At 36.2% G+C, this 27598-nt stretch overlaps 2 protein-coding genes across 3 annotated transcripts in view; both read left to right on the plus strand.

Annotated features, from left to right (window-relative positions):
- Nucleotides 1-7294: 7294 nt before the first annotated feature.
- On the plus strand, nt 7295-18556 carry adad1 (adenosine deaminase domain containing 1 (testis-specific)). Of its 2 annotated transcripts, XM_032554277.1 has the most exons (13): nt 7295-7388; nt 8565-8758; nt 8926-9066; nt 9557-9727; nt 10357-10428; nt 11539-11664; nt 12116-12233; nt 12595-12765; nt 13718-13793; nt 13905-14061; nt 16473-16704; nt 17498-17630; nt 17994-18556. In XM_032554277.1, exons 2-13 carry the CDS (start codon nt 8584-8586, stop codon nt 18105-18107), a joined length of 1686 nt encoding a protein of 561 aa, XP_032410168.1. In that variant the 5' UTR covers nt 7295-7388; nt 8565-8583; the 3' UTR covers nt 18108-18556. The 2 variants fall into 2 exon arrangements, with proteins under 2 accessions (XP_032410168.1, XP_032410169.1); XM_032554278.1 differs by lacking the exon at nt 7295-7388 and having other exon boundaries at nt 7412-8758.
- Nucleotides 18557-20243: 1687 nt separating this feature from the next.
- The window catches only part of bbs12 (Bardet-Biedl syndrome 12), a 47812-nt gene continuing 40457 nt past the window's right edge, over nt 20244-27598 (plus strand). The window contains exon 1 of the mRNA XM_032555404.1: nt 20244-20347. The gene's annotated coding sequence lies outside the window, so the exon portion shown is untranslated. The remainder of the gene's footprint in view (nt 20348-27598) is intronic.

Below are 27598 nucleotides of genomic sequence, written 5' to 3' on the forward strand. Positions count from 1 at the left end.
ATTAGCTATAAATTGAAAATCATCATAACGCAAATGATAGCTTGAAAACATCAATCTGTGTGTAAATAATCTATATAATGTTTTTCACTTTGGGAATTCAGTCACAGAAGTAAATAATGTCTTGAATAATAGTTTAATTTCTTGAATATGATTGTATCTTGTAGAACCACCAGTCACTGGAGTCACAGCTGCAAGTCTTTTGGGTTACATTTCTACCACTTTTTCAGAAAACAGCTCAAGATTAGTCATGTTAGATGGAAAACATCTGTGAACATCAGTTTTTCTAATTGCAGACAGGTCTGGACTTTGACTAGGACATTCAGAAACATAAATGGTGCATTTTCAGGATTGTTGTCCTGCTACAGTCTCAGTCCTTTTACAGCACCTAACACGTTTTTCCAGAATTGCCCCATATTTAGCAACCTTCATCATCCCATTCACTATCCCTGTTAAAGAAAAGCCTCCTCACAGCAAAATGCTGCTGAAGGTGTGTTCAGAGTGACATACACACATAGGGCAACTTCTTCTGGAGCGGCACCTTAACGATTGTGGTTGTAACATGACAAAATATATATAAAAAAATATTCAGAGGATGGGAATACTTTTATAAGGCTTTGTATTTGTTTAAAAATGTCTAATCTATACTTTTAAGTCACTATTTTTATATTTTTCAGACAAAATTTTAATTCGTCTGGGGGTTTGGTGAGCAAATATCCAACCAGAGGATGCCCCCAAACTACTTTGGTTACACAAACTTTGTTTTTGGCTTCAATGCATCAGCACCCTCTCCCTCCATCTGCCATCTGCTGCTGAAGAATCTGTTTCACTCGATGAGCCAAGCCCAGCCTTTATTGGTCCTAATGGCACTATCAGCTGAGCCGCCAAACCCAATTACCTTTTAAAAAGGGAGGCCACCCCAGCTAATCATGGCTGCCTAACCTGATTTGCCTGTGATGAAGAGACGGGATAAAGAGCAGTTAATGGAGGGAGAATGATCTCACAAATACAAAAAACTCAATTCATTTCTCCGGGAGAGCAATCTGTCCGATTCAGCGGTAATGGAGTGGAGATTCATTAGTCCTCAGGCCTTAGTAGTAGCAACGTCCCCTTATCAACTAAATGACAAAAGAACATTAACTGTGCTTCACTTATAGACTTTATGTTGTTGGGAACAGACACAGAAAAGCTTCTAGACTGGTAGCTGGAGCAAAATGTCAACTGGGATGGAAAGCAAGAAAGAAAAATTGCTTAATCTGTTGTTAAAAGCCAAAACAACTAAGTCCATTTTGGTTAAAGTGGTCTATTTCTCAGACTTTTACAGAATGTTGCAAGTTGTTTTGCAGCATAAATATTTAAACACATTTAATAGACTGTTTCCTTGATACGTGGTAAATTATTGTTATTTTGCCTCCAATGAGATTGGAATCAGCTTAAAACCTAAGTTACCACCACTATTGTGCTTTTCTGCACATGAAACTGCAGGAGATTGCTTGCTTGCACAAAACTAAGATATCTGGATTTCATAGTGTTATTTTATTTATTTTTTTTATCGCCCCTCAAGGGGTCTGTTTTTGTGGGCTCTACTGTCCCTTTTTCAAAGTAGGCTGACAGGAAAGGGGTAAGGAGAGGGAGGAAGACATGCGGTAAACATCGTCGGGTCCGGGAGTCGAACCCGCGACCGCCGCGTCGAGGCTACGTTTTGCCTGAATGTGGGTCGCGCCAACCCCTCCGCCACGCCCCATTTTGTTTTATTTTTTTTGTTTACATCATATTTATTCTGCATTAAAAATAGCTTTCCTTTAGTCTCATGTTTCACTCCTTAATCCTATAATTATAGTATCCTATAATATATCCTGCGGCTGTGTATTACACTAAACGGCAAAACAACTAGTCATCCAACATCCGCTTTTTGCTCCAGCAGTCTCATTCACAGCATATCCCGTTGATGATGTAAGCGACACATGAATGACCAATTGATGCAGCACATGAATAGATGAGAACATGACCCCCAACCCCTCAGAATCCACACGCTGCTTCAGCTTCAGCCCGGTCTGCCTCAAATATGATCCACAGGACGTCGACTGGATGGGGCATAGGGCCATAGCCAGGGTTTGCAGACGGACATTAGGCCAAAGCCAGAGTTAAAATCCTATTAGTTTGAGTTGGGAATCAGATTATCGTCGTCGAGAATCACTCGTCTGGCAACTAGGGTCTAATTTACGCCAATCAACGGCAATTATTGAGGGGAAGGGAGCCCCTATTAGAGAGCCTCATCCACTTAGTCTAATGAATGGGGAAGATTCAATCTTGGATGTGGAGACGCATTGGTGGGCTGCAGCTGAATGTGACTGCAGCAGCAGGCCAGAGAGGAGCGGCTGTTATTTATCAATGACAGGGTGCTGTCAGAGCAAACATACGTTAGCCATGGGGCACTGGGTTCTGGTTTCTACGCTCTAAGACTCTGTTCAGTATTACAACTCATGTAGCTTTTCTGTTGACTGTTACTTTTGTGTCAAGATATACATACAGCAAAACTAAAAAAAAATTGCCCCTTTTGACTTTTTTGTCACATTTAGAGTCTTCAAATCATGATGTCAGATTTGACTTGACTAAATGCAAAATCAGTCTGGTCGTATGTGAAAAAGTAAAATAAATGATGAATCAAGTGTTGTTAATTAATTTTTTTTGAAAAGCTAAGTTCAAGGTCCCTTGCCACAGATGTGCTTACTTACTGTGGAATGAGTAGAATCAAGAAATAATTTTAACCTACTTTGTGTCTGACAACACAAAGTAGTTAAAAAATTCCCTAAATTGCAAGAAATCATGCTCCATTCTACAGTAGTTTAAAGAGTTGTGGAAATTCTATCAGTGCAGAAAGTGTTAAAAAAAAAAACATTTCAAAGGCTTTGGGATGTCTGAGGAAGATTTGCTGCTTCAAGACCTAAATGACTTATTGAACTTGACTGGGCATCAATTAATGACACTTTTGTCATGCAGTAGGACAATGATCTGAAGCACACCAGCATGTTGGGATTAGCTAGAATAAAATAAATAAAGATTGTGGAGAGGAATTGTAAAGGTTTGGACTTAAATTCAATTCAGATCCTTTGGTCTGACCTTAAATAAACTTTTCATGTTATAAAACTGTCCAGTGTGTGCACAACTGTGCAAAAAAAAAAAATAGTGGAATACCATTTCTCTAAAAGGCTCTGCTTGTTATTAGCAGGAAGATATAAGCTTACGGGACAATTACTTTTCAAAGAAGTTGGTTTGCATGGGTTTTATTTTCCTTTAAGTGTAAAAAATGCAAAAACAGAAGAAATCCTTAAGGGGGCAAATACTTGTTATACCACTGCATGTGCATGCCTGCTTTTAGGTCCGATAATTGATCATAAACTTGTAATTCTGTAATATACAAAGAAAACATTTTTTGTCTAAATGTGCACATACAACATGTTGCAAACATCATAAAGTTCACGGATTTCTCTCTTTGACGTCTTAGATTGCATTATCTATGATAGTAATGAAACCTTTCAGAATATTTTCGCTTTTGCTTTCCAGACATAGGTTCAATTCAATCACATTTTCCAGATAAAGCAGATTTCATGATGTGAACTGAGAGGAAACAGTGTGTTTTGCCTTTGCAACATGTTGCTGCAAAAATGTTTTAAACCCAGTGACTCAAATGTGGCCACTGACTCACTCTGAAAATGTTTTTCTTATTTTTCATCCCATCACAAGCAAGTTTGCAAACTCCAATTTGCACTGAACAACGCAGCTTGATTTGCTTTCTCACACTGCCCTCTGCTGTTAAACAAGAGGAATATGGATGTCACGTTGGGATGAGCTAAGAAACAGGTCACTTCATGGTTAAATAAGAGTCTTATAAAGTATTTGTATATTTGCAAAACTTAGAAATAACTTTCCAATCATTTTAATGGGTTACTATTACACTATTGATCATAACTGGAGGTGGAAGCTGAAGTAAGACTCCAACCATGGAAAGTTGATTTGCATATTTGCTTTGCATGTGCAGTTTTTACATTTTTGTGGTGTCACGAATTACATCAGATTCTGTGTGTTATGACTCTTTATGTGCTTCTCCAATAATTCACTGTGATGCATGTTTTATTTTTTAGACTTCTTTTCCATATATAATAGAGATGAGAAAAGAGGGTACTTTCTATCTGTCTCTGCTAGATATGTCCTGATAATCAGAGTCTTTAATGGGGGAAATTCCGATACCTTTAATGGCTTTATGTTGGGGTTTAGCTTTTCCAGATAGAAGAGATGTTATTATTAACAACAAATATTTCCAGTGGGGAGTGTTTCATTTCCGATAGCCTGCTCTGACTTTTCCGAGCTGAACAGACGCACAACAAGAAGACTTTTTATCGCTTTCTTTCACAGTGTTGCAGATTTTGTATATTTTCACTCACATTGTAACATTTGCTTTCAAATTTTTCCACTGGAACAATAAAATAAAAGACTTATATGCATTATATTTCACTATCACGGATATTACTGCTAACCACCACTAATTGAAGAAATGTCCTCTAGAAATGAAGAAAACAAAGTCCTCTTCCAGATTTATTAAAATGTAAAATGTTGTGGTTGAAGGCCAGGCATGCATCAGAGTGAGTCAACTTGTTCCTTTTTTAACTGCTTATGGGAACAAGAGGATGAGGCATGACAAGTCATTTCACCCTGCGCCCTTTCCCTTTTCAAGTTTGACTGATCAAACTTGAAAATTCAAACTTTAACAATGTGGGGGTGTTAAACCATGTTTGTTCCTGTGGCAACCTTCACATTTCTCTGCCTGTGGGCTGCTTGTTCCACTTTACTTCACACACTCTCATAATCGCTAATCACTATCCCCACTGAAGATCCTTTATGATTAGAGCTGCTGACAGCGACCCTCCATCAGATGAAAGGTTTCAATTCAGCTATTTGGCTGAACGCGTCAGGCTTTCTCCCCACCTCGTCTTGCCCAACCACACAATAGCCACATCCTGTAAGGTGAATATTTACCACTTTCAGAGTTCTTCATTTCATAAACTCAGGTAGGTACAAATTAACTTTTTAAAAGGACGTTTGTTTAGAGGGTAGATCAACTTAGGAGCATTTTGTTACATTTTGGAAAAAAGTACATACCAAAGTGGGAAGTTTTGAAGCTCTGACTGTCCTGTTATGTTGTCATCATCTAAAACTGGATACCAGTATGTCAAGGTATAAAAAAAGCAACACACATAAATGCATAGTAAGCCCTTATCTTAGAATAATGTGATAAAGCAACCCGATGCAAGCAACTATTTTAAGCAATCTCATCAAAGGGGGATTCCCCAAAGACAAACATAGCCTCTCAAAGGGTCATTATGCATTTACATAAGGAGGATACTACTGCGCACCACAACTATCTTTTACCAAAGGTGAAAGAGAGCGGAAGCCTCCTTTTCACTTCGTCCCACTACCTCACCATTGCACTGAAAGAAATGAAACAAACATAATGGAAACATATGCCTAAATGGTCTAAAGTGTGATGTGACTCGGGCCAAAGCAGATCAGGAAGTGATATTGCTGCTAAAACGTAACTCAGGACAGACCAGAAATTTCCAGTTCTGACTGTGACCTTATGGCACTTGGCATGACAAGTCTCCTTCCAAAGGTTTTATCAAAAACATTCAGCTTATAAAGTTAATAACTTAAGAACATCTAAATATTACAGTTTCAAATACACCTAAAAATCTGTTTGCTAATTGTAAAACATCTAGTTAATGATTTCATGAATTTCAACTGCAATAAATATGTCTTTTGAAGAAGATATTTTAGCTTGTTAATTGAGATCCTATAAACAGGATTCATCTGATCATTTGACAAATTTAATCTTATAAGCATTAAATTGTTTTTCCATGTGTTTGTAGCAGGGACTCATCAATTTGAGGAGGTTCAGTGTGCATCCAATATGCAATAATAGTCAAAATCTTTGTACAGTTTTAGTTTTTGATCTCATCAATAGTCTGATGTGAGAAGATAAAGATATGAAGGTAAATACCTACTGTATGTCTATATTGTGCCACTCTTACTGTTAAAGGTGTCCATTTGAAATCATTCTGATAAAAATACCCGGAGGTGTATGGTTACATTTACTTGAGAAACCTTTAGAAAAAAGTAGATTTACTGCACCATAACTCTTACTTCGATTTAAGTTATATTATTTTGAAGTAACACCACAGTTACTTGAGTATAATTTCTAGCTACTCCACCACCTCTCCCAATAAAAAACAAACATAGCTTAACCAATAAATTTCCAGACACCATCACAAACTTACAGTTTATATCATAATGAAACTTTATGTTTGCACAAAAGCTTTGTTGCTTTTGTGGTTTTTTGCACTCTGTTGCAAAAAACAGAGTGCAATGGATGGTTTGTGAATTGATTCTGATAGGATGGTTTATTCCAACTATCCATCCATTCTCACTTTTGACCATTGTCTTCAGCTTATCCGAGATCAGGTCGCAGGCACCAGCATCTCTCCACTTCTCCACTCCGAAGTGGAGAAGAAGCGGCTCTACTTCGAGCTCCCCACCCTGGTCTTTAAAGTTGAATCCAGCCACCCATTGGAGAAAGTTTATGTTGGTTGCTTCTGTCCAGGACCTTGTTCTTTTAGTCATGAACCATGTCACATCACCATAGATGAGAATCAGAATGTAGACAGACCAGTAAATGAAAAGTTTGGCTTTTTGATTCAGCTCTTTTTTCATGAAAAAAGACTAGAAAAGTGCCCACAATTCTGTAAATGAAACCTCAATCTGTCTATCCATCTCCCATACCCTCCTACCATCACTTATGAACAAAACACCTAGTTTTCCCATAACCCAGAGGTGAATGGTTCATTTACTACTAGTCAACTGCCAGCTGGGAAGGGCAGGGGTCAGAAACATTTACAATCCAAAGAGCCATTTTCCCTCATTTTTCTTAAATAAAATTTGCCCAGAGATGTAAAATTTGCAAGAACCAAATAGTATGTTTTATTGTTAAGAACACAAACATATTCGATTTCAGATTTTAGTAAAATGTCAAACAAAAAATATAACATGAAATATTATTTGTTTTCTACTTTAAAAAAAATAAATTATTGTTTAGTAAATGCATTGTTGAATTAAGCTGCTCTTTAGCTCCTTCTTCTCTCAGTTAGAGGTTTCCAGTACTAAAATTGCGACTACAATTGATCTGCATTTTTCAAACGGTATCATCCATCATCCGTTGCAAAGGATCTCTGCGCCTCAACAGACACACAGCAGCGTCGTGCGTGAGTTTGGCAGTCGTTCGTGTTCCAGAATTTTTTAGACACCATTACAGATCTACTTATCTTTCGAATCCAAAATAGGTAAAAGTTTACATTTGATCTTGGTTTTGAATTTAGAACTTGATAAATGGCGTCGTTAGACTGCAGTATCAATTCTACGTTGAAAGCTGGTACCCAGGTCGCAGATTGAGTTGACGGTAAATCGTAGAGCTACATACTAACCAAAACTGAAAATTTACTCCATGAAAATTTCTGCCATCATGCTAAGTGATGGTTGAAATTGGCTTAAGTTGCTTGATGGGTAATTGCTACGTTTTACGCTAGCAAGTCCGAACGTTAGCTAAGATAGCTTAGCTGTAAGATAGGAGAAATGATAAAAAAAAATTAGTTCGCGGGGGAAAATAAATTACTGTTTTTGTTGTCTGTTAATAAAAATACTAGTGTTTATTGTATGTTGATAGTATATGACTTTTCGTGTAAAAATCTACATGTCCGTATTAATGTATTTTCCTGGAGATGACAATGCAATATGTAGGTGGGGGAGGGGTATCTGGCTGTCATCCAGTCCACCTTTTCCCGTTGAAAAGAGAGAAAAAAACAGACCGAGGCTGTAAAACATTTATTTAATTCATGCCACGTGTTGATGCAAACTACAGCAGCAACACGTGCAGAATATTCGGATTTCAGCCAATTGTCAGTTTAACCTCCCACCACCGTTAATCATATTTACCAAAAGGTGAAACTATTAGTTGATCTAAAGAAAGTGAATGCTAACCTAGTTATGTTTTTAGTTAGAAGAAAGTTGAAGTAATGAAGAATGTCACTCCCCAAACAATTAATTATTCTCAGAAAAATGGCGGACATTATTTGAGTAATACTTTATAGCAAATGAGAGACAGAGCTGCTGTTTGGACATACCGTACTCCCGTTTCTAATGATACATTTGACTTAAGTATTTTATGTAGGCTTGCTTGTGTTATATCGCCATAATCTGCCTTGTGAATATTTTGTAGGTAACCTGAGGACTAAAACATTACTGTTTGGTTTATGCCCTACAAACTACATTTATTATTCATTGTATTCATTTTTTACGTTTTATATAGCGTTTTGATAACTTTAAAGAAATAAATCCATTCTGTTTCCCACGTGAAAAATTGCTTGTATTGTTTATATGTACCCAAACTATGTAAATGTATAAAATAAATCAAAATATATCTGGACTTTAGTTGACCAACACATATGTTCTTCTCCACTCAGAACTTGTTTGGCTTGCAGGATGTTTTCAGCAGGTGGATCATTTCGAGGTTCTAGAGGAACCAGTTTTGCTCAAATATTAATGAAGAGTCTGCCACCAACATCCGAATCAAGAGAGTCAAATAAGGAGCAATACTTCTTCAATGTTGATCAGGAACGTGACTCCATCAGACAAGGAACTAAGTCGTTCAGACCGGGTATCGTCTGCAATGGGATTTTCAGATTGTTGTCATTTTACTAGTGATATTCTTTTTAATCTCAGGATTGTTCTTCCTCATCAGTGTTTTTGATGAGGAAAACTGGGCAGTCTAACGTGTGCGTGTGCTTTAATGATTCACTTCTCTGCTCCATTGATTCAACTAAGGTCATTTTGAGAAGCCAAAATCCTCTCCCAAAGAGCTGGTTGAAAAATACAAGAAGGGTGAAACAAATGCTGTGTCTTTGCTTCATCAGCTGGCCCAAGTTTTACAGTTTCATCTAGAAATCAAGGAAACAGTTACCACAGGTGAGGCACCATAATAGCAATAATCAAACTGCTGTTATGGCAGGTGTGGATTGTTGAGTGGAAGGTTCTGTTACACTATCTGTTGTATTTGCATTTTGTGTCATTTGCTTAGCAACAAAATAATCAAATCTAACTTTGCTTTATGTTTCTAAAAGTTGTTGTCTTCTGTAGTTGTCAATAACTGAGATTCTGTGAAAATCTGTGTGTGCTAGTTTGTGTCGTTCCCATAGCTTTCTTATTGTGTGTTTTTAATACTTCTCTTTTTTGCCAAGACAAGGGAAAATAGTTTGGAATGTTGTATTAAAAGTAAGATAAGGTGTATCATCATGTAACATTTTACCATTTTGAAAAGTATAAACAACACAAAACATGTAGCTCAATGAGCCACCAAACTTAAGTAGCTGTTTAACACTTGTCTAAGTGACTGCAGTCTGATTACCTGTTTTTCTTTTTGTTTTTTCCTCTTTTTTTTTTTTTTTTTTTTACATAGGGAACTTATCAGGGTTTTATTTTGCTTTTGCTGTTGAAATCGATGGTGTTCAGTACAAGACTGGCATGGGAGTGACTAAAAAGGAAGCTCGTCTAAATGCAGCAAAGGCTGCTTTGGAGGACTTTTTGCCTAGCTTAGGCTGTCTAAAATCTGATCTCCCTCAAACATCAGGTTAGTATTTTACAAACTTTTTTTGGATGCTTGATGGTCTCAATGGATATCACATAAATATGAGAAAACTGAACATTTAAAGTAAAAGCAAGGTGTATGTTTATTTAAGATTTTGTTGCTATGTGTTCAAACAGATATTCTGTAAGAAAAAATAAAAAAGTTTGCCAGAACACAAGGACTCAACACAAAAATTTTTTTAAACTGAATGTGAAATATGTACGATTTGTTTCATACATGAAACACTCAATGTTCTGCTGAACCACAACACTGTTATACTTTTGAAAGTTGAATAAGAATTGTTAAATGTGGAACTGTTTGCCTATTTGAATTATTTTTCACTCCATAATCAAACACTTTTTTTTGTTTAAAATGTTGCTAGAATGGAAAATAATCTGGTTTCAGAAAATCACAAATGGATACAGCAGAATTTGGGAAAATTTAAATGGATTTCATACAGCTTTAAATGTAGTAAAATAAAAAGGAAAGGGCCAAGTTTGACTAGTTGGAGGTAGAGGATACAAGGAAAATGCTCATCACTGGCAATTGACTATGGTGCATGTTGTGTGAAGCACTTTATTCACAAAGTTATCTCTTAAGATTTGACCTTTCTTATAACTATTTGTCCCCAGATGTTCCTCCACCCTTACCAGTGAAGGAAGATGCATCCATCTCTGACAGAAATCCTTCTAGGGCCTTTTATGGTAACTCAAGATTTCTGTTTGATAGTGTTGGTGTGCGAACCAATTTCCACACTTCTTCTGTGAATACCCTGTTGGTATTTCTGCAACCACATCTTAAAGGATAATGCCTTGTCATGTTTGTTCTCTGAAAGAAGAAAAATCTGGAAGCGTATTGCTATCACGGAGGAAAAATAATTTAGAGTGCTATCACATTATAAAGTGATACTTATTTTGTTTAAGCGTGATAATATGTTGGATAAACATGATAGTTATCTTGTTTAAATGTGATAATTTTATGTCCAGAAGGTGGCGAGTACAATGGATAACAGGAATTGGTCAAGCTTTCTTCATGATTGGTCTAAAACATGGAGAGATACTGATGCTGCTTGTGGTTGAAGTCATTCATAGTATGCGCACTGTGAGCAGGATCCTAATCAGAATGGGACTGCACAGAACGAAACGTCAGTTCGATCCTTTAAATGTTGCGGCATTCCTATCTGACCGTCTGGAATGAAGTTGAAGTTGGCTTCCGATTGCAGCTTCTGATTTGGGAAATGGCTGAAGGGCGATTATTACAGAATGAAAGCTTCTTCAAACTCAACGGAGGCTCAGATGTATTTGCTGAACATTTTCTGTTCAGATTTTTATTGAACAATGCAATAGCTGAATAACGGCAACGGCTGTTCATAACCTAACAACCAAAATCAACAGAAGGCAAGATGGTGACAAAAGACAAAAGTAGATCCAGTTAAGCATTTTTCAAAATAAAAGACTTCCTCTCTCCAAAATAAAAGTAAATAAATTCATTCCAAGTGGTCAGTTAGGAACACCATAGAGGATCGGACTGAGTGTGTGCAGCCTCATTCTGTTTAGGATCCTGCTCAGAGTGTGCATACTATTATCACGCAATACGCTTATATAGATAACACGCACTATCTTTTATCAGAAAAGTTACATGTCTGATTCCATTTGCTTTAGATCAACAAGCAAGCTTAATGTTCAAATAAAATAAAAGTTTCAATAAAACTCTACTTTAAGTATCCTTTTGCACACTTAGTTTTTATTGATAAAATGAATACAGTTGAGTCGATATTGATATTTTTTTCTTTCGTTTTTCATTTGGTTGTTCAGAAAGGAAGAGTTCAGTCAACCTCCAGATTCCACATGCTGTGAAGGATCAGCTCTCTAAACTGCTGAACAACCATCCAGAGTTCTCTAGCTGTGGGGAAACAACAGCTGCATTCATTGTCAAAACTTGTAAGTAGACATTTGGGAGAAAAACTGTCCCACAGCATTACAGCTCCTCCACCATGCTCAACAGTTTCCATGATATGCTTTTCAACCTATTCATCCATTTTACACCAGACTGACCTGGAATATTTCTTGTTAAAAAAATAAATAAAAAAAGGTCTTGGCAGATAGAAGTGGGGGAACTTCCAGTTAAAGTCCTGATGGGGTTTAAAAATATTTTTTTTCTTAGGGTTTGTTACACTTATTTATTAGAGGTCTTAATAAACGTGGAGTGGGCATGAGGTAAGCTAGACGAGTGAAGTAACTGCATGTATCATATTGTTTGTCAAAAATGTACGCTAAAGATATGTAAACTGGACATGACTCTAAGAACAAGATATACAGTATATATATATATATATATATTTTTTTTTTTTTTTTAAGTATTGAAATATTTAACTTAGCCCTGTTCTTGTAGCCACTGGATGCGAGGTTGTTGCTCTTGGGACTGGAAACTTCAACACCAAAGTGTCATCAAATGGACGGGTTGTGCATGATTCTCATGCTGTTGTTACAGCAAGGAGGTCTCTCATGAGGTATTTGGTTATTATTTTTCTATGATGGTCTACTTAAGTCTACTACAAAACATGCTGTAGTTTTCTCAGTTGGTGAGAGAATTGTTCTTTTTTTGTTTGATACTTGCTACAGTGAGTATGACCATGACATTTCCAGAATAGCTGTATTCTTCTAGCATAATAGATTTTTGAGTAAATATTTTAGTTTGTTATTAGCTTTGAAGTAGTTTGCATTAAATATTGTTAGATAACTTTTTTGCAGCTATATTTTTGACATCTTTCTGAAAAGATGATACATTAAAGCCTACCCTACAACTCAAGGCATGTCACCACATGTTTAGTGAAGTATATGTGATGGGCCATCCTCATTCTGTGTTACCAGGTACCTGTACCGGCACCTGCTGATGTATTTCAGCAAAAATGCCAATCTGACTGCAAAGTCCATCTTCACTCATAACATCAACAGCAAACTCCTCAGCCTGAAGAGTGGGATTACCCTGCATCTGTATGTAAACCAACTACCAAAGGGTGCAGCACAGATTCCAACTAAGCTGTAAGCATTTGCTCGTTGGGCATGTTTGCAACTTTTTTAAGAACATTCAAAATTAATTCTTGTTCATCTTTTGTCTGTACAACAGAAGAATGAAAGATAAATTTAAAAATAGGCACTTAGATTTAAATATTAATAATTCATTTTTTAATTTACTTGATGAAGTTCCCCTTTGCTAAGAACTTGCAATGTTCTTAGTAAATCTGTTGGCTTGTGATTGCCTAAAATAACACCAGCCTTTCCTTTCTCCCCACTTTTCTGTTAGTGCTTGATTTTTAAACAGCAAAGACCCTTAAAGCAGTTTAATCCACTTGCTTAGGACAGTTGCATTTTTTTAGAAGTCAGAACAAATAAAGATGTCACAAACAGGAGAGTAACTTTAGCAATTGATCATCTTAGTTAGCCCAAAACGACCAGAAGTACAATGGCGTACCTTTTTGGGAGAATGCTATATCTTATTTAATATCTATTGTACTTTATGTTTAGTTAGGTTTTTTTTCCTTTTTTTTTATTTTGAGTGTTTTTAAATTTGTAGATTAGTACTTTTTTGAAGGCCGCTGAGTTACTTGTATTATAAAAAAAATGATAGAATATCCAACATTTGAAAAAATTCTTTCTTATTTTAAGGGAGATTCAGCAAGAAGACATAAAAGAAACTTGTGTCTTATGTTTCAAGATAAGTCCATGTTCTCCAATGGAATCAATACATCCCTTTTTCAAACTCAGTGAATGCTTGTTTAAAAAAACAAAACAAAACATGATTTCAATTTTGACCAAAATTATCATAATTATTTCTTCTGCAGTTAGCCAGCCCTACCCAGGAGTTTTTTCTTAATGTCATTATTTATTGTCAGGTTGTTTCTCATGTTTGTATTAACCTGGAGAGTAAAAGCTAATTAGTAAATCTAAACTGAAAGGTCTAAATCTTAATATGTACCATGTCCTTTATTCCCAGGCGCCTGAACCCTTTTTCCATTACAACATGGCAAGTCAACAGTGAGATCAGCCTACATCTGTCAGTTGAGGGCAAGGTACTATGTTCAGTCATTTATGGGAATAAAATTTGAAAGCTTCTTTTATGTATTTGTGGTTTTTGATTAAAATATTAACCCTTAACAACAAACATTTTTTTTCTTTCAAAGGTGTTTTCAGTTTTCTCCTCAACCCTCGATAACTCTGCTAGCGAGATGGTCAGCATGTCGACCACTGATAAGATCACTCAGTGGCAGGTGCTTGGATACCAAGGAGCCTTACTGAGCCACTTCATTGAGCCTGTCTATGTCCAAAGCATCCTTGTAGGTAAGTCAAGCCATTTGTCTTTGATTTTAGCAATTTCTCCTTGTGTGTTTTCTGGTTAAGGAGGATTTCCTCAAGTGAGTTATCAGAAAGTTTGATGCGACATCATACCTCTGTCTAACAGTGTGATAGAAAAACAAGAATGCAAAATTTATTGACATAATTTGTAGTTAATGGTTCAGTTTTTAAATGTCATACATTCTGTTAATTTGGTTTGTGCCAAAGTGTAGATCAGTGGTGGCCGACTCCATTCCTCAAGATCAAATGTACTGAATATTTAAAATTTGTCCTGATCTAATGACTATTTGAATGAATGTCTAAACAACATTCTCACTATGTTGTCAAGTTCTTTGTGTTGGATGCAATAATTTATTTCATTCACTTACACTCAAAATTATTCCACTGGCAGATCTAGATTTAAATTTATTTTCATTTGTCCAGCATGTAGGCACATGGAGGTATAATGCCAGTTATGACTGGAATGATTCATCAAAGGATTTGAGTACATTGATTACTAAAATTCCTCTAGGCTTTATTAAATTATGTTCTGGCTGGTTAATTATTTGTATTGCGCAACCCTCTCACTTGTTGTATTAAGTGCTATTTGCAGCTATGGAGGAAGACCAGCCTCCAAGAAGGAGACAACTCAGTGCATGTGCTACACAACAGTTGGTATTTCACAACAGCACGTCCTCGATGCTATAGCAACTCAACAGGAAACATTAGAGTTTACATCGGTGTTTTAAAAAAATCCAACCCGATTAACGATCTCTGGAGGACCCCAAATGAAATGTTTTCTTATTTCAAAAAAAGTAACTGCATTGTTTATCTACTATCAATTTTTCTTTCATAGATTTCTTCTGCTAGCTTAAATAGCTACTACAAAAGGGGGAATTCTCTTTATTCAATTACTACAGTAATAATCAAAAAACTGATAGATTACTCGATTATAAAAATAATCATTTACAACATCCCTATGCCAACCAGAGTCCATACTTGAATCCTCTAGAAAATCTTAAAATTTATGGAGGGAGCAAAATAATAGGGTGATGGCAAGGAGGTTTTCTGACCTCAAAGACGTGGAACATACTGCAAGAAAAAAACTTTTGGTTTAATGAAAATGATTTAAAATCTAAATCTGGCTGGGGCATGAATAATTTTTCTCTTAATGGTACATATTTTCTAAAATAATTGACTGGTAATGAATTCAAATGTGTTTTACACTGGGTTCCACCACAGCTGCATATGAAACTGACGTGCTCTGTTTCTTCCTGAATAGGGGAAAGTTCATTTAAAAATAGTTCCTTATCTCACGCTGCTGATGCCTGCAGCTTGCTCTCAAGGTGGGTGCTCCTGAGCACCAGCAAATTCCCCAGACCTATAACCAAGATAAAAGGTGTGAAAATATCATAGTTTCCAGGTTGGAGGGGTGCCTAATTGTCCCCACCTCTTATAATTAACATGGCAAAATAATCACATTTGTCCAGGATGAAACAAGGGGAAACTCCAAAGTTAGCTGTGCTGTTTTTAAATGAAAATGTTTATAGGTGCAACCCCAGATTATGAGATGGGACGGCATGGCAAATACAAAAAAAAACAACAATATATATGTATATCTTGTCAACTTATTTTAATTTGCTTTTACATTGTATATTTATTGTGAAACATCTCATTCTGTGTAGGTATTAATACAGGCTTTTAAGTTTACAAGGGGAGTGTTAATTGCTTAGAAAGTATTTCCAAATAGGGTAAAAATGTGAGTGACTGTGCTGTTCTACACAATAAATAAACGAGCAACAGATTATTTTGAAACGGCTTTTTCAAGCACCACACTTTAAAGGAAAGGGCTTGACATTGTATTCATCCATTATTCACTAAAGTCAGGAGAAACTGTTAGAAATATTTATTTTCTAACCTATTAAATTTAACAACAGGACCTAAAGCTAGGTTCTGTGATAATAGGTGGTTACAGCTGTGACTTTAGCAAAGGTCAGTGACACTTCTGTGATTATAATTTTCATGCATATAAATAATCTTTTGCAAGGTCCATCTTTTGAAAATGCACACCCACAAAATAAATTGAAGAAAGATTATAAAGAGTACACTTAAAATGTATTTACGTTTGATATTAAGCTAGCTAAATGTGGAGAGAAGTGATGGCAGCATCACAGTGAGCTCAATGCTTCATATTCCTATATTTTAGGTTCATAATGTTGCCAGTAAATCTGAGAGTAAAATTAAAAGCAATTGTTGTAATTTGTCAGTTTCTTTTTGATGCATTTCAACTTTTCAGAATTCAGAAACTGGACATTATAAAAAGTAGTATAAAAATTGAACAAACTAATAACTACATAAATGTCACAGCTGCACTGCCAAATTATCAAGTTTTGAGCTTTTTATGTGAAACAAAACAGGTGACTCTGGTTGTACTGAAATCCGAGGGATGGAGATGTCTGTGAACCAGCGTGTGGAGGGAATCACCTCCCTGCTGCCCATGTTCTACTGCATGATGCGACCCCATATCAGCTTGGTGCCTTCTGTGGTCACCTCTGACACCGGCAGTCAGCTCACCTGTGGTATCAACTGGTGTGAAGGAGACGGCTCTGTGGAAGTTGTGGATGGTCTAGAGGGCAAGACCATTGAAGAGTAAGCCTGTCATATTTTGCATCTATTATACCTTCATGACTAGTTTACAGTTGTGCTGTTTGTTGGAGGTATAATTACTATTAGGCCATAAAGTATTAATAATATGATTGTGAGTTCAAGGTTTGCATAAAGTGCTTATACATTTGAATTGGGTAAGGTATGCAGACAGATTAAAAAAAAATTTACAGAATGTGCCATAAAACTATAATTAACTCTTTCACAGCTTCGTATTCTTTTTGGGGGGTTTTGGTGACACCCAAATGACTCAGATTATTAATAACTTTTAATGTCAGACAATACATAGTTCTCATGTGATGTCATACTTCCAGGAACTTTGTAGCTGATAGCCATCTTGGTAAGTATCCAGAACTAACTGTCTTGACAGTTACAATGGCAACAATAAACAAGCCAACAGCTTAGAACTAACTCTCGGTTCCTTCTTTTCTAAATTATAAATGATAGAAGTACCCTACAACTATTACTCAATTACAATTTTTGATGACTTTCATTTTGTTGGTCTTAAAGCCATAGTTCATCTATGCTTTGAGCTGTTCTTGCCTACCAGGATGGCGGTTCAGTGGTGCTTATCACTTCCGGTTCAGTCTTGTGGGAACTCTGTATTGTAATCCAAGTAAGTAGAACAGCAATTCTCTAGTGATGATTTCAAGGGGAAAGTGCTATCCAAACCAACCTGGCCCTGTGTGAAAACATAATTGTCATGTTATTATATTGGAAATGAATTTTTGGTTCATGTTTGGGCCTATCTAATCTATTACCGATTTCCTTGTTGTAGGTCTCCATTTAAGAGTGGACCTGCTTTGGCAAGCCGCCTGTGCAAAGCAGCAATGCTGCACCGCTTCAGGTTGGTGGCCAAAGAGGCCCAGAGACAGGACCTAGTCACCACAAGCTGCTACAGAGAATTAAAGGTACCCATTTACACATAAGCGTTTACACTACAGACCTGCATTCCATTAAAAGTAGAATTAATTTTTTCTATCAGCCTGTTTTGTGTCAACAAACTGGAATTTAGGCTGAAGATAAGATGATTGTTTTTGTTAAAGTTCACAGGAAACTTATTTTTTTAAATTGAAAATGATGCATTTTAACTCAAGAATCAAATTCTAACAAGAGGCCTGCTCAAGTCTTAGATCAAAACTTTCAACTTAAAAAGAATTGTGAAAGTAGTTTATTTGTCTGACATTTTCATCAATCTTTTCAAATATATTAATTATTGGTTTTAGGAAATTACTCTACTTTTTATTCACTCTATTACTTTCTTTTCATTGAAGATGATGGCTAAGCCGTACCAGGAGGCCAAAAGTGTGCTGCGGGCATACCTGTCTCAGCAGGGCTTTGGTTCATGGCTGGAAAAGCTTCCTGGCAGTGACAACTTTAATGACTAAAGGAGCAATTTTCAACTGAAATCGTTCTCGTTTTTTGGGGGGGAGAATTAAACCATCATTTTGTTTGCCGCAGTCTTGATGGGTTTTAGAAGTTAGACGGTGGTTCCTCAGAGGTCTTCATTGTTCATCTTTTCAGCAGGTTTGTGAAGATTAGAAAGTTGAAACAGAAACAATTATTGTTTTTCTCGTAATTTGCAACTGACTCTTTAGTTGGCCAATCATTTTACTTTTCCTTTTTGTGTATGGCATGATCATCGAGTGAAAACTACATTCTTTCCCGATGTTGTTTTATCTTATTTGTAAAATAATGTTCTGTTAAGTCGAGGTTGTAATGGTGTTGTTTTGGGACTGCCTTAACAAAGATTTATGTCTGTTGAATTTTTATTTCTCTTTTTTTTCTTTATATTAAGGGATTTTTTTCCTATATACAGAGATGGAGCAATAAAACAAAATGCATGTTATAAAAAATATGTGTTGAGTTTATATATTTTTTGCACACAGTGGTCCATACTTCAAGAATTTCTGTCAATTTTGATGATTATGGGGTGTATCTAATCGAAGCTTGCAATTAAGTTTCTCTGAAAATAATTATATTGCACCGAAAAAAGATTCAAAATAATATTTGATTAAGGCCTACATAATCATAGAAAAGGACTGGTGACATGGCAGCTGTCCAGTAGACCATGACTTAAACTCCCTACACAAAGAGGCTTAGCCACAAAAGGTTGTTACTAAAGAAGTTGGCTTTTCAAAACGCTGCATCGAATTATAGTATAGTATACTGCATGGAAGAAAAATATGTGGCAGAAAAAGATGAAGAATCAGAGATCACCTCAGCCTTGAAGGTTTTGTGAAGGGAAGCTCATTTAAGAGATTAGTAGCAATTCAAGAGGAATGTACTGTGACTACAGTCGGCACATCAACTGCTACATGGCATTGAGGACATTTTATTTTATTTTTTTTTAGATTGAATACATTTTTCATTTCATAAATCTAGAGTCTGGATAAATAATGACGCATAGGAGGGAAGTTTCTATGGCCATTGATGAATTGTATATTTATTTCATCTGCTGGCCTTGGCCTGGTGTTTTATCCGGTGTACAGTAAGAGGAGCTGTTTGCCAGAACATTTTAGAAGAGTTAATACTTCTCTGCTGAAGAGCTTTATGCTGATTTGATTTTCCAGCAGGACTTGGTCCCAGCCCACTCTGCCAAATATACCAAACCTGCATAACCATGGTATCACTGTGACTCATGGACTTTGTCAATAGGAAGATGACGCAGTAGAATCACCAATGCAGACAGTTTGAAGGCCACTATTGAAGCAACCTTGGCTTCTTTATCACCTCAGCAGAACAATAGGCTGAGCCCCAATCAAGCATTGGTTCATATAGTGAACAGTATATGTCTACTGCACGTTGTCTTTGAACGCCTTACTGTAACATGTCTGCCACTGAAAATCAGTCTAAAGCAATAGTCAAAAAGCTCCAGTTCTGAAGAACGGGTGTCTCTTAGATGTATCTCTGCATCAGCACATCTGGCTCCAATATTAGCTCATTAGCAAAGCTCTGTAGAGCTTAAGTGCATGCTATTGAGACACATCTAGAAGTTGCAGGACTATGGCCCCCGAGGAATTAAGTTCAAGACCACTGACAGCCTGGCTTTAACTTGAATGAATACTCATACTGACTAGTAACTGGTATGTAAATGACTCAATTTGCACAGAGTTGGAACATCTAGAACAAACACCGTGCAGCATGTTTTGCATCATTAGAGGTAGTGTAACTTTTTCATTTTTTGCTACTAGAAGGCACATAAGCCAACGTTTTCAGCACTTGATATGCAAATTATATGGCCTTTGACAATTGTAAAGTTGATGGTCAGTTGCACCATGTGCAAGTTTATTATAATATTGAAAGAGAATGTTAGCAGTTCATGTTGCACTTCATTGATGCTTTATCTACAAGAACGAAATTCTGAATTATTTTTTCACGTCAGTTGAAACCTGTTGACCTGTCACTCTGCCTGTGCTTTTAAGCTTGTCTCACCATTTTCTTTTTTTATATACATATACAGGAAATGCTCTGGTTTCCTGTATATGCAGCTCTGCGCATCATTTATGTTAAAATGTCTGGCTGCAGCCTTGTGAATGGAGAGCTGTGCATTCCTACTTGACCTGGCAAGCAATGGAGTCACCATAGGATGCAGGGAATGTGTGCCCAGTGATCAGTCCTTTCAATCGTATGTATAGCAACAAAAAGATTTCTTCACCTGTGACTTGATGAGTTGTTGTCTTTACTTAAAAAAGTGTGGTTTATGTTTATAAAGAAATGTTATTTCTTGGAGAACACCTGATATTTGTTGCTTGTTTGGGGTGTTAATATGTTTCAGTGCACTTAGTAGTAAGGATTCCCTTGACTTAAGTAGGTACTCTGAGCTTATGCCAAATGATCTATTTTGGTTTCTGTTGTGCAGACACTTATGCAGCTTTTTTGTAACAACATTTAAAACTCAATTAGACCTTTAATTAAGCAATTGGACATTTTAATCCACTTCATAGAGTGTTTGCATGCAAATTGGTATTCCTGCATTAGTCAGTGCTTATTTTTATTTTTATTGTTTTTCAATATAAGAAAATGCAATTATTTTGCAGGTAGTAACGGTTGTGTGCTTTGTGAGAGGAAAAGTTATTCCAAAATAACAGAAAGCAAACTTATACCATTTTTTCAAACTCATACCACTGTTTCTTTAGCAGACCTTTGTCAGCTAAGTCGGTGTTTATATACATATATTAGAAACAATCTGCATTACATTCTCAGCATGTGACCTGTTGTAGTGTTTATCTAGAGCTATAATGGTATATCTTTCTGAAACTCCCAACAAAAGTAAGACAGTTAAACTACAGTGTTTGCAATTACACTACACATTTTTGTGATCACTGAGTCACTGAGGTGATAATAGTAGGTTTAGAGATAAACAGGATATGCAACTCGTTTGATGTGGTCACGCAGTGGAAAAAAAATCGAACTAAGGTCTTTAAAGCTGTAAATGCTGTGCTGTACAGAAGTGTGGTCTGAATTCTTGTAAATAGCTCTCAGGACTAATAACTAAACTGGCACAGCAATGGCTTCTTACATTTTTATGTCAGGAAAGTATAATTTTATCAGTGAATAAAATAATATATAATAAAAACACTTGCCAAATTTCTAAATGGGCATTGTTTTGAATAACTGGACCCATGCAATTTTCTGAGCTTAGGTGTGTTTAATAAAAAGTAAAAAGATTTCACATTTTTGGTACACTACCAACAAACTTTCAGCAATATTAATCTTTAAAGTTATCAAAGTTCAGTGGCTTGTGGTTCTGAAATATGTTATTTTGCTTTCACATTGGATAATTCATTTTCTGCTGAGTGTGCACAAACTGCAAACAAAACTGCACTGCTTGTTGATTACCGTAATCTCATTAGCATCGAGAAAGTAACTTTTTTTCCCCTCAAGGAGCATGCTTACAAACATCCTTTAAAGTAAATGGCCAGAGGAGCATTTCTTTTTCAACAGCTGTACAAGTATTACAAAAACAAAATAAATACATATATATATATATATATATATATATATATATATATATATATATTTTTTTTTTTTTTTTTTTCAAAACAAAAAAAGGGAAAATCACAATTTTCACCAGTGTAATTTAAATCTTTTTCTCTATATCTGCTGTGGCAACTCGTTCCTGGATGTCCTGTAGTGTGTTATACATGTTTCCACATTCATCATGGATTAATGTTTTTGGATCACTTAGTCATAGTGTGGCTTACTGGTTCTTCTGCACCCATTGTAAGTTTGTCTGCTTGGTAGTTGTGGATGATGCAGCAGTTTTGCAGGTCTTGGCAAGATTTGTAGTTGGTGCTTGGAAATCCAATGTGGTCGTTTCAGTCTGCCCTTGTCTGTTTGCAAACTGTTTTAAGCATTTTTTTCTTGTCTGGATTTGCTCTAGGACAACATACAGTGCTGTGAAAAAGTGTTTTTTTCCATGTTTGTCACACTTAAGGGGAACGTCAAGCCAATTTAAAGAGCTGTAGTCGATCCTTAATGTTTGTTTTGCTCTGCAGTGGCTTTCATCATTACCCAGTCTCTTTCTAAAGGTGGAGGAATGAACTCTGACCTTAGCAGAGGGAAGGTATCATCGTGGGGTCTTTTGTGACCTCTTGGATGTGCTGAACTCTTGGGGTAACTTTTGGTAAACACCGCTCCATGTTTTCACCATATGTTTACCATGTGTGGATAATGGCTCTCACTAGTTCACTGGAGTCCCAGAGCTTTAGAAATGTCTTTATTGCCCTTTCAAGATCTGAATTACTTTCTCATCTGTTCCTGAATTTATTTGGATCTTGCCATGATTTGTAGTTTTTGATGATCTTTTGCTGTACTTCACATTGTCATGCAGGTCCTGGTTCAGTGATATCTTTATTACGAACAGGTGTGGCAGTAATCAGGTGTGGGTGTGGCCAGAGACGGTGTACTCTGATGTGATAAACATTTGTTTTAGCAGTGAACAGGGAAGGCCAATCACTTTTTGACAAAGGGCCATATAGGTTTGTATTATTTCCCTTTAATGCAAAATGCAAGTTAAAAACCGCATTTTGTTTACGTGACTAGCATTTCAATTGGTTTGATGTTCTGAAACAGTGAAGTGTGACAAACATGGCAAAAAAAAAAGAAAATCAGGAAGCAGATTTTCACACCACAGTAATATATTTAGATCCCACAAAATTTTTTTTTATTTTGAGCAATACTCTTCTCAATAAACTATTGCATACTGTAATGTCTCCATGTGACAGAAATCATTAGTTTGTTTGTTGTGAGTGTTTAAATGATTAAATTACAATTTACATTTAAATAAAACATTGAAAACTGGCTGTAACATTTAGTTTTGTACAGGCTGAACGACATATTATGTGTTCTATGAAGATAAGTAGCTACCAAGGTAACAAATACACATCAGACCCATCAGTGAGAAATTCGACAGTCTGTTAGTCAAACCAACTATCCCCCCTTTGTTCCACTAAAACCAATAATTTGAACATAGATAGAAATAAAACTTTGATAATTGGAAAAAAAATCTTTACACGTCAGGAGATGGTGTGCGATTTTGACTGAGTTGATGTGCCAAGATTTAATAATTTTGGCTTCAGAGCAGCAAGCACAGATGTCATGTTCAGCTTTTTGCTCACAGTCATTCGATCTTTATGCAGCATAGAACACCTGATGAGTTCAAAAATAGAGTTCATCACCTACCACATCCAATGTAATTTCACTAAGTCTAAAGATGATTGCTTCGTCATTGGAACCAATGTGTGTATTCTCCATATATGGAACATCCCTGTAGTGAATGAGAGAGAGGGCAACTAAAACGTTTTAGAAAATTCCCCTAAAAATGTCATCTATTTTTGCAACTAAGTTTGTTGTGGCTTCTCAAAAATAATCTCAGTATTAAAGACAAGTTGGGCTTGAAAAATGCCAAAGCAGTGGAAACAAACTCTTTTCTGTAACTGTAGTTCTCTTTATGTTGCCAGCATCAACTCTTGCTCTTTAATTAGCCAACTTCTCTAGTAGTCCTCTCTTAAATTAATATTTTAACATTTTCTTTACCTGGTTTGCTATTACATTTTGATGCATATTGATCTGATCAAAAGGAGCACATGCAACTGTCACGTAAACATCCTCCCATCAATCATACAATACAAAATTGCTTGTGTAGACATATGAATATTAATGTCTTCTGTTAAGTTCAGTTAATAGACTTTATTTTATCCTTTGATGGCAATATTGTTTTACTTTCTATAACTATAACTGTTGAGCACCGTGGGAATGTACAGAATGTAATGCTGAAATTATTCACAATGACTGAGTTGGTTTTCCGTGCGCAAACCTCTTGTGGACAGCTCGGTTAATTTAGTTACTCTTAATACTGAAGGAAAAATCCTCCCACACCCCTGCTCCTCCCCCACATTAATATTTCCAGCTATGACAGTTGTGCTAAAACAAAATTTGAGTTGAGTATTAGACATCTTTAGGCTTTTTCAAAAAGTAAATGAAGATTTGCCTTTAAAAGTTTACAGTTTTTTTAATACACACAGCAATGCATTTCACAGATTAAGTAGAACATCTTAATTACACCATTATCACGTTTTGAGCACCACCAACAAACATAAATATCATAAATAAATAAATAAATATATAAATAGGATTTAGAGCTCGACAAACTTTACTTGAGATACATTCGTTGTTTCTTATGAACAAACTGAGAACTTCCTAGAAGTTTACCACAACAATGACATGCAAATAAATGATTTAAATATAGTAATACAGGAATAAGCTGTCAACTTGTAGGCTATACAAATTGTTTCAGAATATCTCCACAATCCAGTGACATGGCTATAAATATACAAAAAATTAAGAGCAGTATTGAAAGAATCAATCAAAATAGATTAAATTCTATTAAAGTTAAAAGACATTGAGATAAATTGTAAAACACTTATTTTATGAAAACGTCCATTCCTTCCTGCTTTTCAGCAGTGTTTCATTCCACTAAAACTGATGGGGAAGCAGTTGTGCAAATATTTCCTCAGGCTTTATGAGCCCCAAAATGTCTATTTAATCTTCCTGCAGCTGCTTCATTTTCTTTTTGAAGCAAAGACTCATACGTTTCCAGAAACTCGATGAAAGACTTTTGAGGCCACCTTTCACAGGCACATGCAGAGGGGTTTGATGGTGCCTAAAGCAAAAATAAGTCCAGTTAGGTCTGGTCAGAAGTATAATTTTTAACTCTCCATCAAATTCAACTTCACATCACAGAAGAGGCTGTACTTACTGGGTCGTTTGTCATTGTATCTATTTTCCTTTGTAAAGTGGTAAGTCCATCTCCAATGCGATCTTCTGGGTCCTTACACTCCACTGCAGCTGTTCCATTCAACTCTATAAAGATGCATTCCAGTACACTCTTGTAACATTTCTCCTGTCAGGGAGAGAGAAATGTTTAGCGTCCTTTTGCCGTATTGACTGAGGCGGACTTGTGGCTGCACACAGTAAAGTCACCAAGTAGTCACAGATGTGTGAAAATTCAACACCTGGCAAGCTCATTTCCTGTACTCGAGAACCTTTACATGTGGTTTATAAAAACTCAAAGCCTTCAGGCTGGGTCTCTTACACGCATGCAGGGGAGTACCCAACATGACTTAAATGTTCACTTGTCAATTTATATTCTTTACTGACCTCTTTAAGTCTCACACTTTTTGCTATATTTTGCTTTAGTTTCTTACTCATGTATAATTTATTTTGCAGAGTAAAAATATTATCTTACATCTGTTGATTCTGGAGTGAAAAATTTTCCATTTTCTTCCTGTGAAGACAAAAGAATATATGACATTTTATAAGCAGATGTACAAAATTGGACAAAAATGTTTAAAATATTTGGAAAGAAAATACTTACACATGCTAATTTCTTCATGAATTTAATGTTGAAATCAGAAATAATATTAGGTAGAGTTGGATGACAATCAGAGAGTGTGACAGAGAGGGTAAAGATCCAAAATGCAATCCTCATGAAATTCTCCATCCTCAGATTGAAGTCTTGTCGGTGTGATAAGCAAGTTGTTTAGTAAAAGTGATTTACTTACCCCCTGTGTTGCTGTCATTTATATGGCTTTGTGGTGGAAAGGGTGGGCTGAATTAGTTGTGCATTACCGAGAGCATACAACATTATTTTTCCTTTAGATGACTCTTGGAATTTTTTTTTTGCCGTTCTGCTGTAGTATGGTAAAATCCCTCCAGTGGCCTGTTGTAGAATAGCACTTTACTTCAAGATAATATGAAAGTAGGTTGACTGTCGCTAGTTTTCTTGTTTTTTTTATTATTATTTTTCTCTCCTTTCTTTATAAACTCAGTTATTCAGATGTTTATAAGAAACTGAATGATGATAACTTCTCATATCAACAGACGTTTTAATCACCTTTCTGCAATTGTACACCCAAGTCTTTGTTGGTAAAATCTGAAGTGTGTGATTAAGGAGAAACGGTGGTATTGGCAGTGCAATCAGTATTTCATTTTGAAAATTGATTGCCAGTTATTTTATTAACATTTCTATGTACTCTCACGGTGGAACTTATTTTATTGCCGCTTTTTATCTCTGCCTTTAGAGTTTCCACTTGATCCATGATACTTATTTGTGGTTTGTGTGTTCCGACCACATCTGTCCTTTAGTGGTATATTCCTTGTGCCTACGCTTAGATGATACCACAGGTGTAAATGAGCATTTACAAACCAAATAGTACATAAGAATTTAAATGTTTCAAGAAGTTGTATGTTGAGTAATGTAACTCATTCAAAGAGGTTGCCTCATGCGTGTGTATGTGTGTATGTATATACAGTATATATATATATATATGTATATATACAGTATATATGCAAGTGTGTGTGTGTATATGCATTTGTGTATGTGTGTTTAAGCAATAGAGAAGGTCTTGTACAGATGTTTCTAGGTTGAGTCATGACTCATGACATCAAAGAGTTGTGCTGTGCAGAGGCGATAACATTTGTTTGGTTTGTAAGCAAGGAAGTAGGATTTTCCCCCAAATCATCTCACTTTTGATTACATCAGTCTATGTAAACTCTAATTCTAATCATGTGAAAATTGTGTTTTCATCAGACATATTGAATGGCTGCATTGTTGAGTTTAGGTTAGTATATGTCCTACTTTCCTATATACTGACACATCCCAATAACTTGGAATATCATTTAAACTGTCACCATGTTGTGACAATTTGCTATGAGACAGATAACCTGTGAAAAGATTGATCTCTTCCACCTCCTCACTGAGCTACTATTGTTGTCTGAAGAAATGGTCCACTCCCGACCTAAAATAGCCAATCAGAGCCAGGAGGAGGGTCTTAGCACTGTCAGTCATCCTCATGTACTCGCTGTTCAATGTGCTAATGGCAGAGAAGCAACTTACCATTACAGGAAAACGGCTTATCCACAGTTATCGGCGCCCATGCTAACTAGCCTGAGCATTCACAACAGTCTCTAGCTACGTGAAACTTAAGGAGAGGGAGGACAGGATGAGCAGCGCCACATGAAATTGTGATGGACAGTGCCAAGACCTTCCTCCTGACTCTGATTAGTTGTTTCTAATTAGCACTGGGAGAAGACAAATGTTTTTTTGTTTTTTTTCACAAATTATCTGTTTTGTATCATCACAACATAGTGAGAGTTTCATCAAATGTGAAAATTCTGTTTCTTTTCTCTTCCTCCAGTTTCTGGGAATTTGATTTCTGAATAAAAGTACGATTTTCTTTTGACCATGGAATAAAGAACAATCCTTCTTCTTCCTATTTCCAGTCTTGATGGATGATATGCTGCTTATTTGAGTAGTTTAGCTTCCTGAACACAACTGATTCGAATGAATTTGTCCCTAGCAGTCTATTGGGGG

This window comes from Xiphophorus hellerii, chromosome 23, assembly GCF_003331165.1.
Source record: "Xiphophorus hellerii strain 12219 chromosome 23, Xiphophorus_hellerii-4.1, whole genome shotgun sequence".
Taxonomy (NCBI): domain Eukaryota; kingdom Metazoa; phylum Chordata; class Actinopteri; order Cyprinodontiformes; family Poeciliidae; genus Xiphophorus; species Xiphophorus hellerii.

Bases quoted from the DNA above. Each gene is read 5' to 3' on its own strand.
- adad1 (XM_032554277.1), top strand. From the start codon at position 8,584: ATGTTTTCAGCAGGTGGATCATTTCGAGGTTCTAGAGGAACCAGTTTT. The intron at 10,429-11,538 runs GTAACTCAAGAT...TTGGTTGTTCAG, and splicing joins TCCTTCTAGGGCCTTTTATG to AAAGGAAGAGTTCAGTCAAC. The intron at 16,705-17,497 runs GTAAGCCTGTCA...TCCTTGTTGTAG, and splicing joins GAGGGCAAGACCATTGAAGA to GTCTCCATTTAAGAGTGGAC.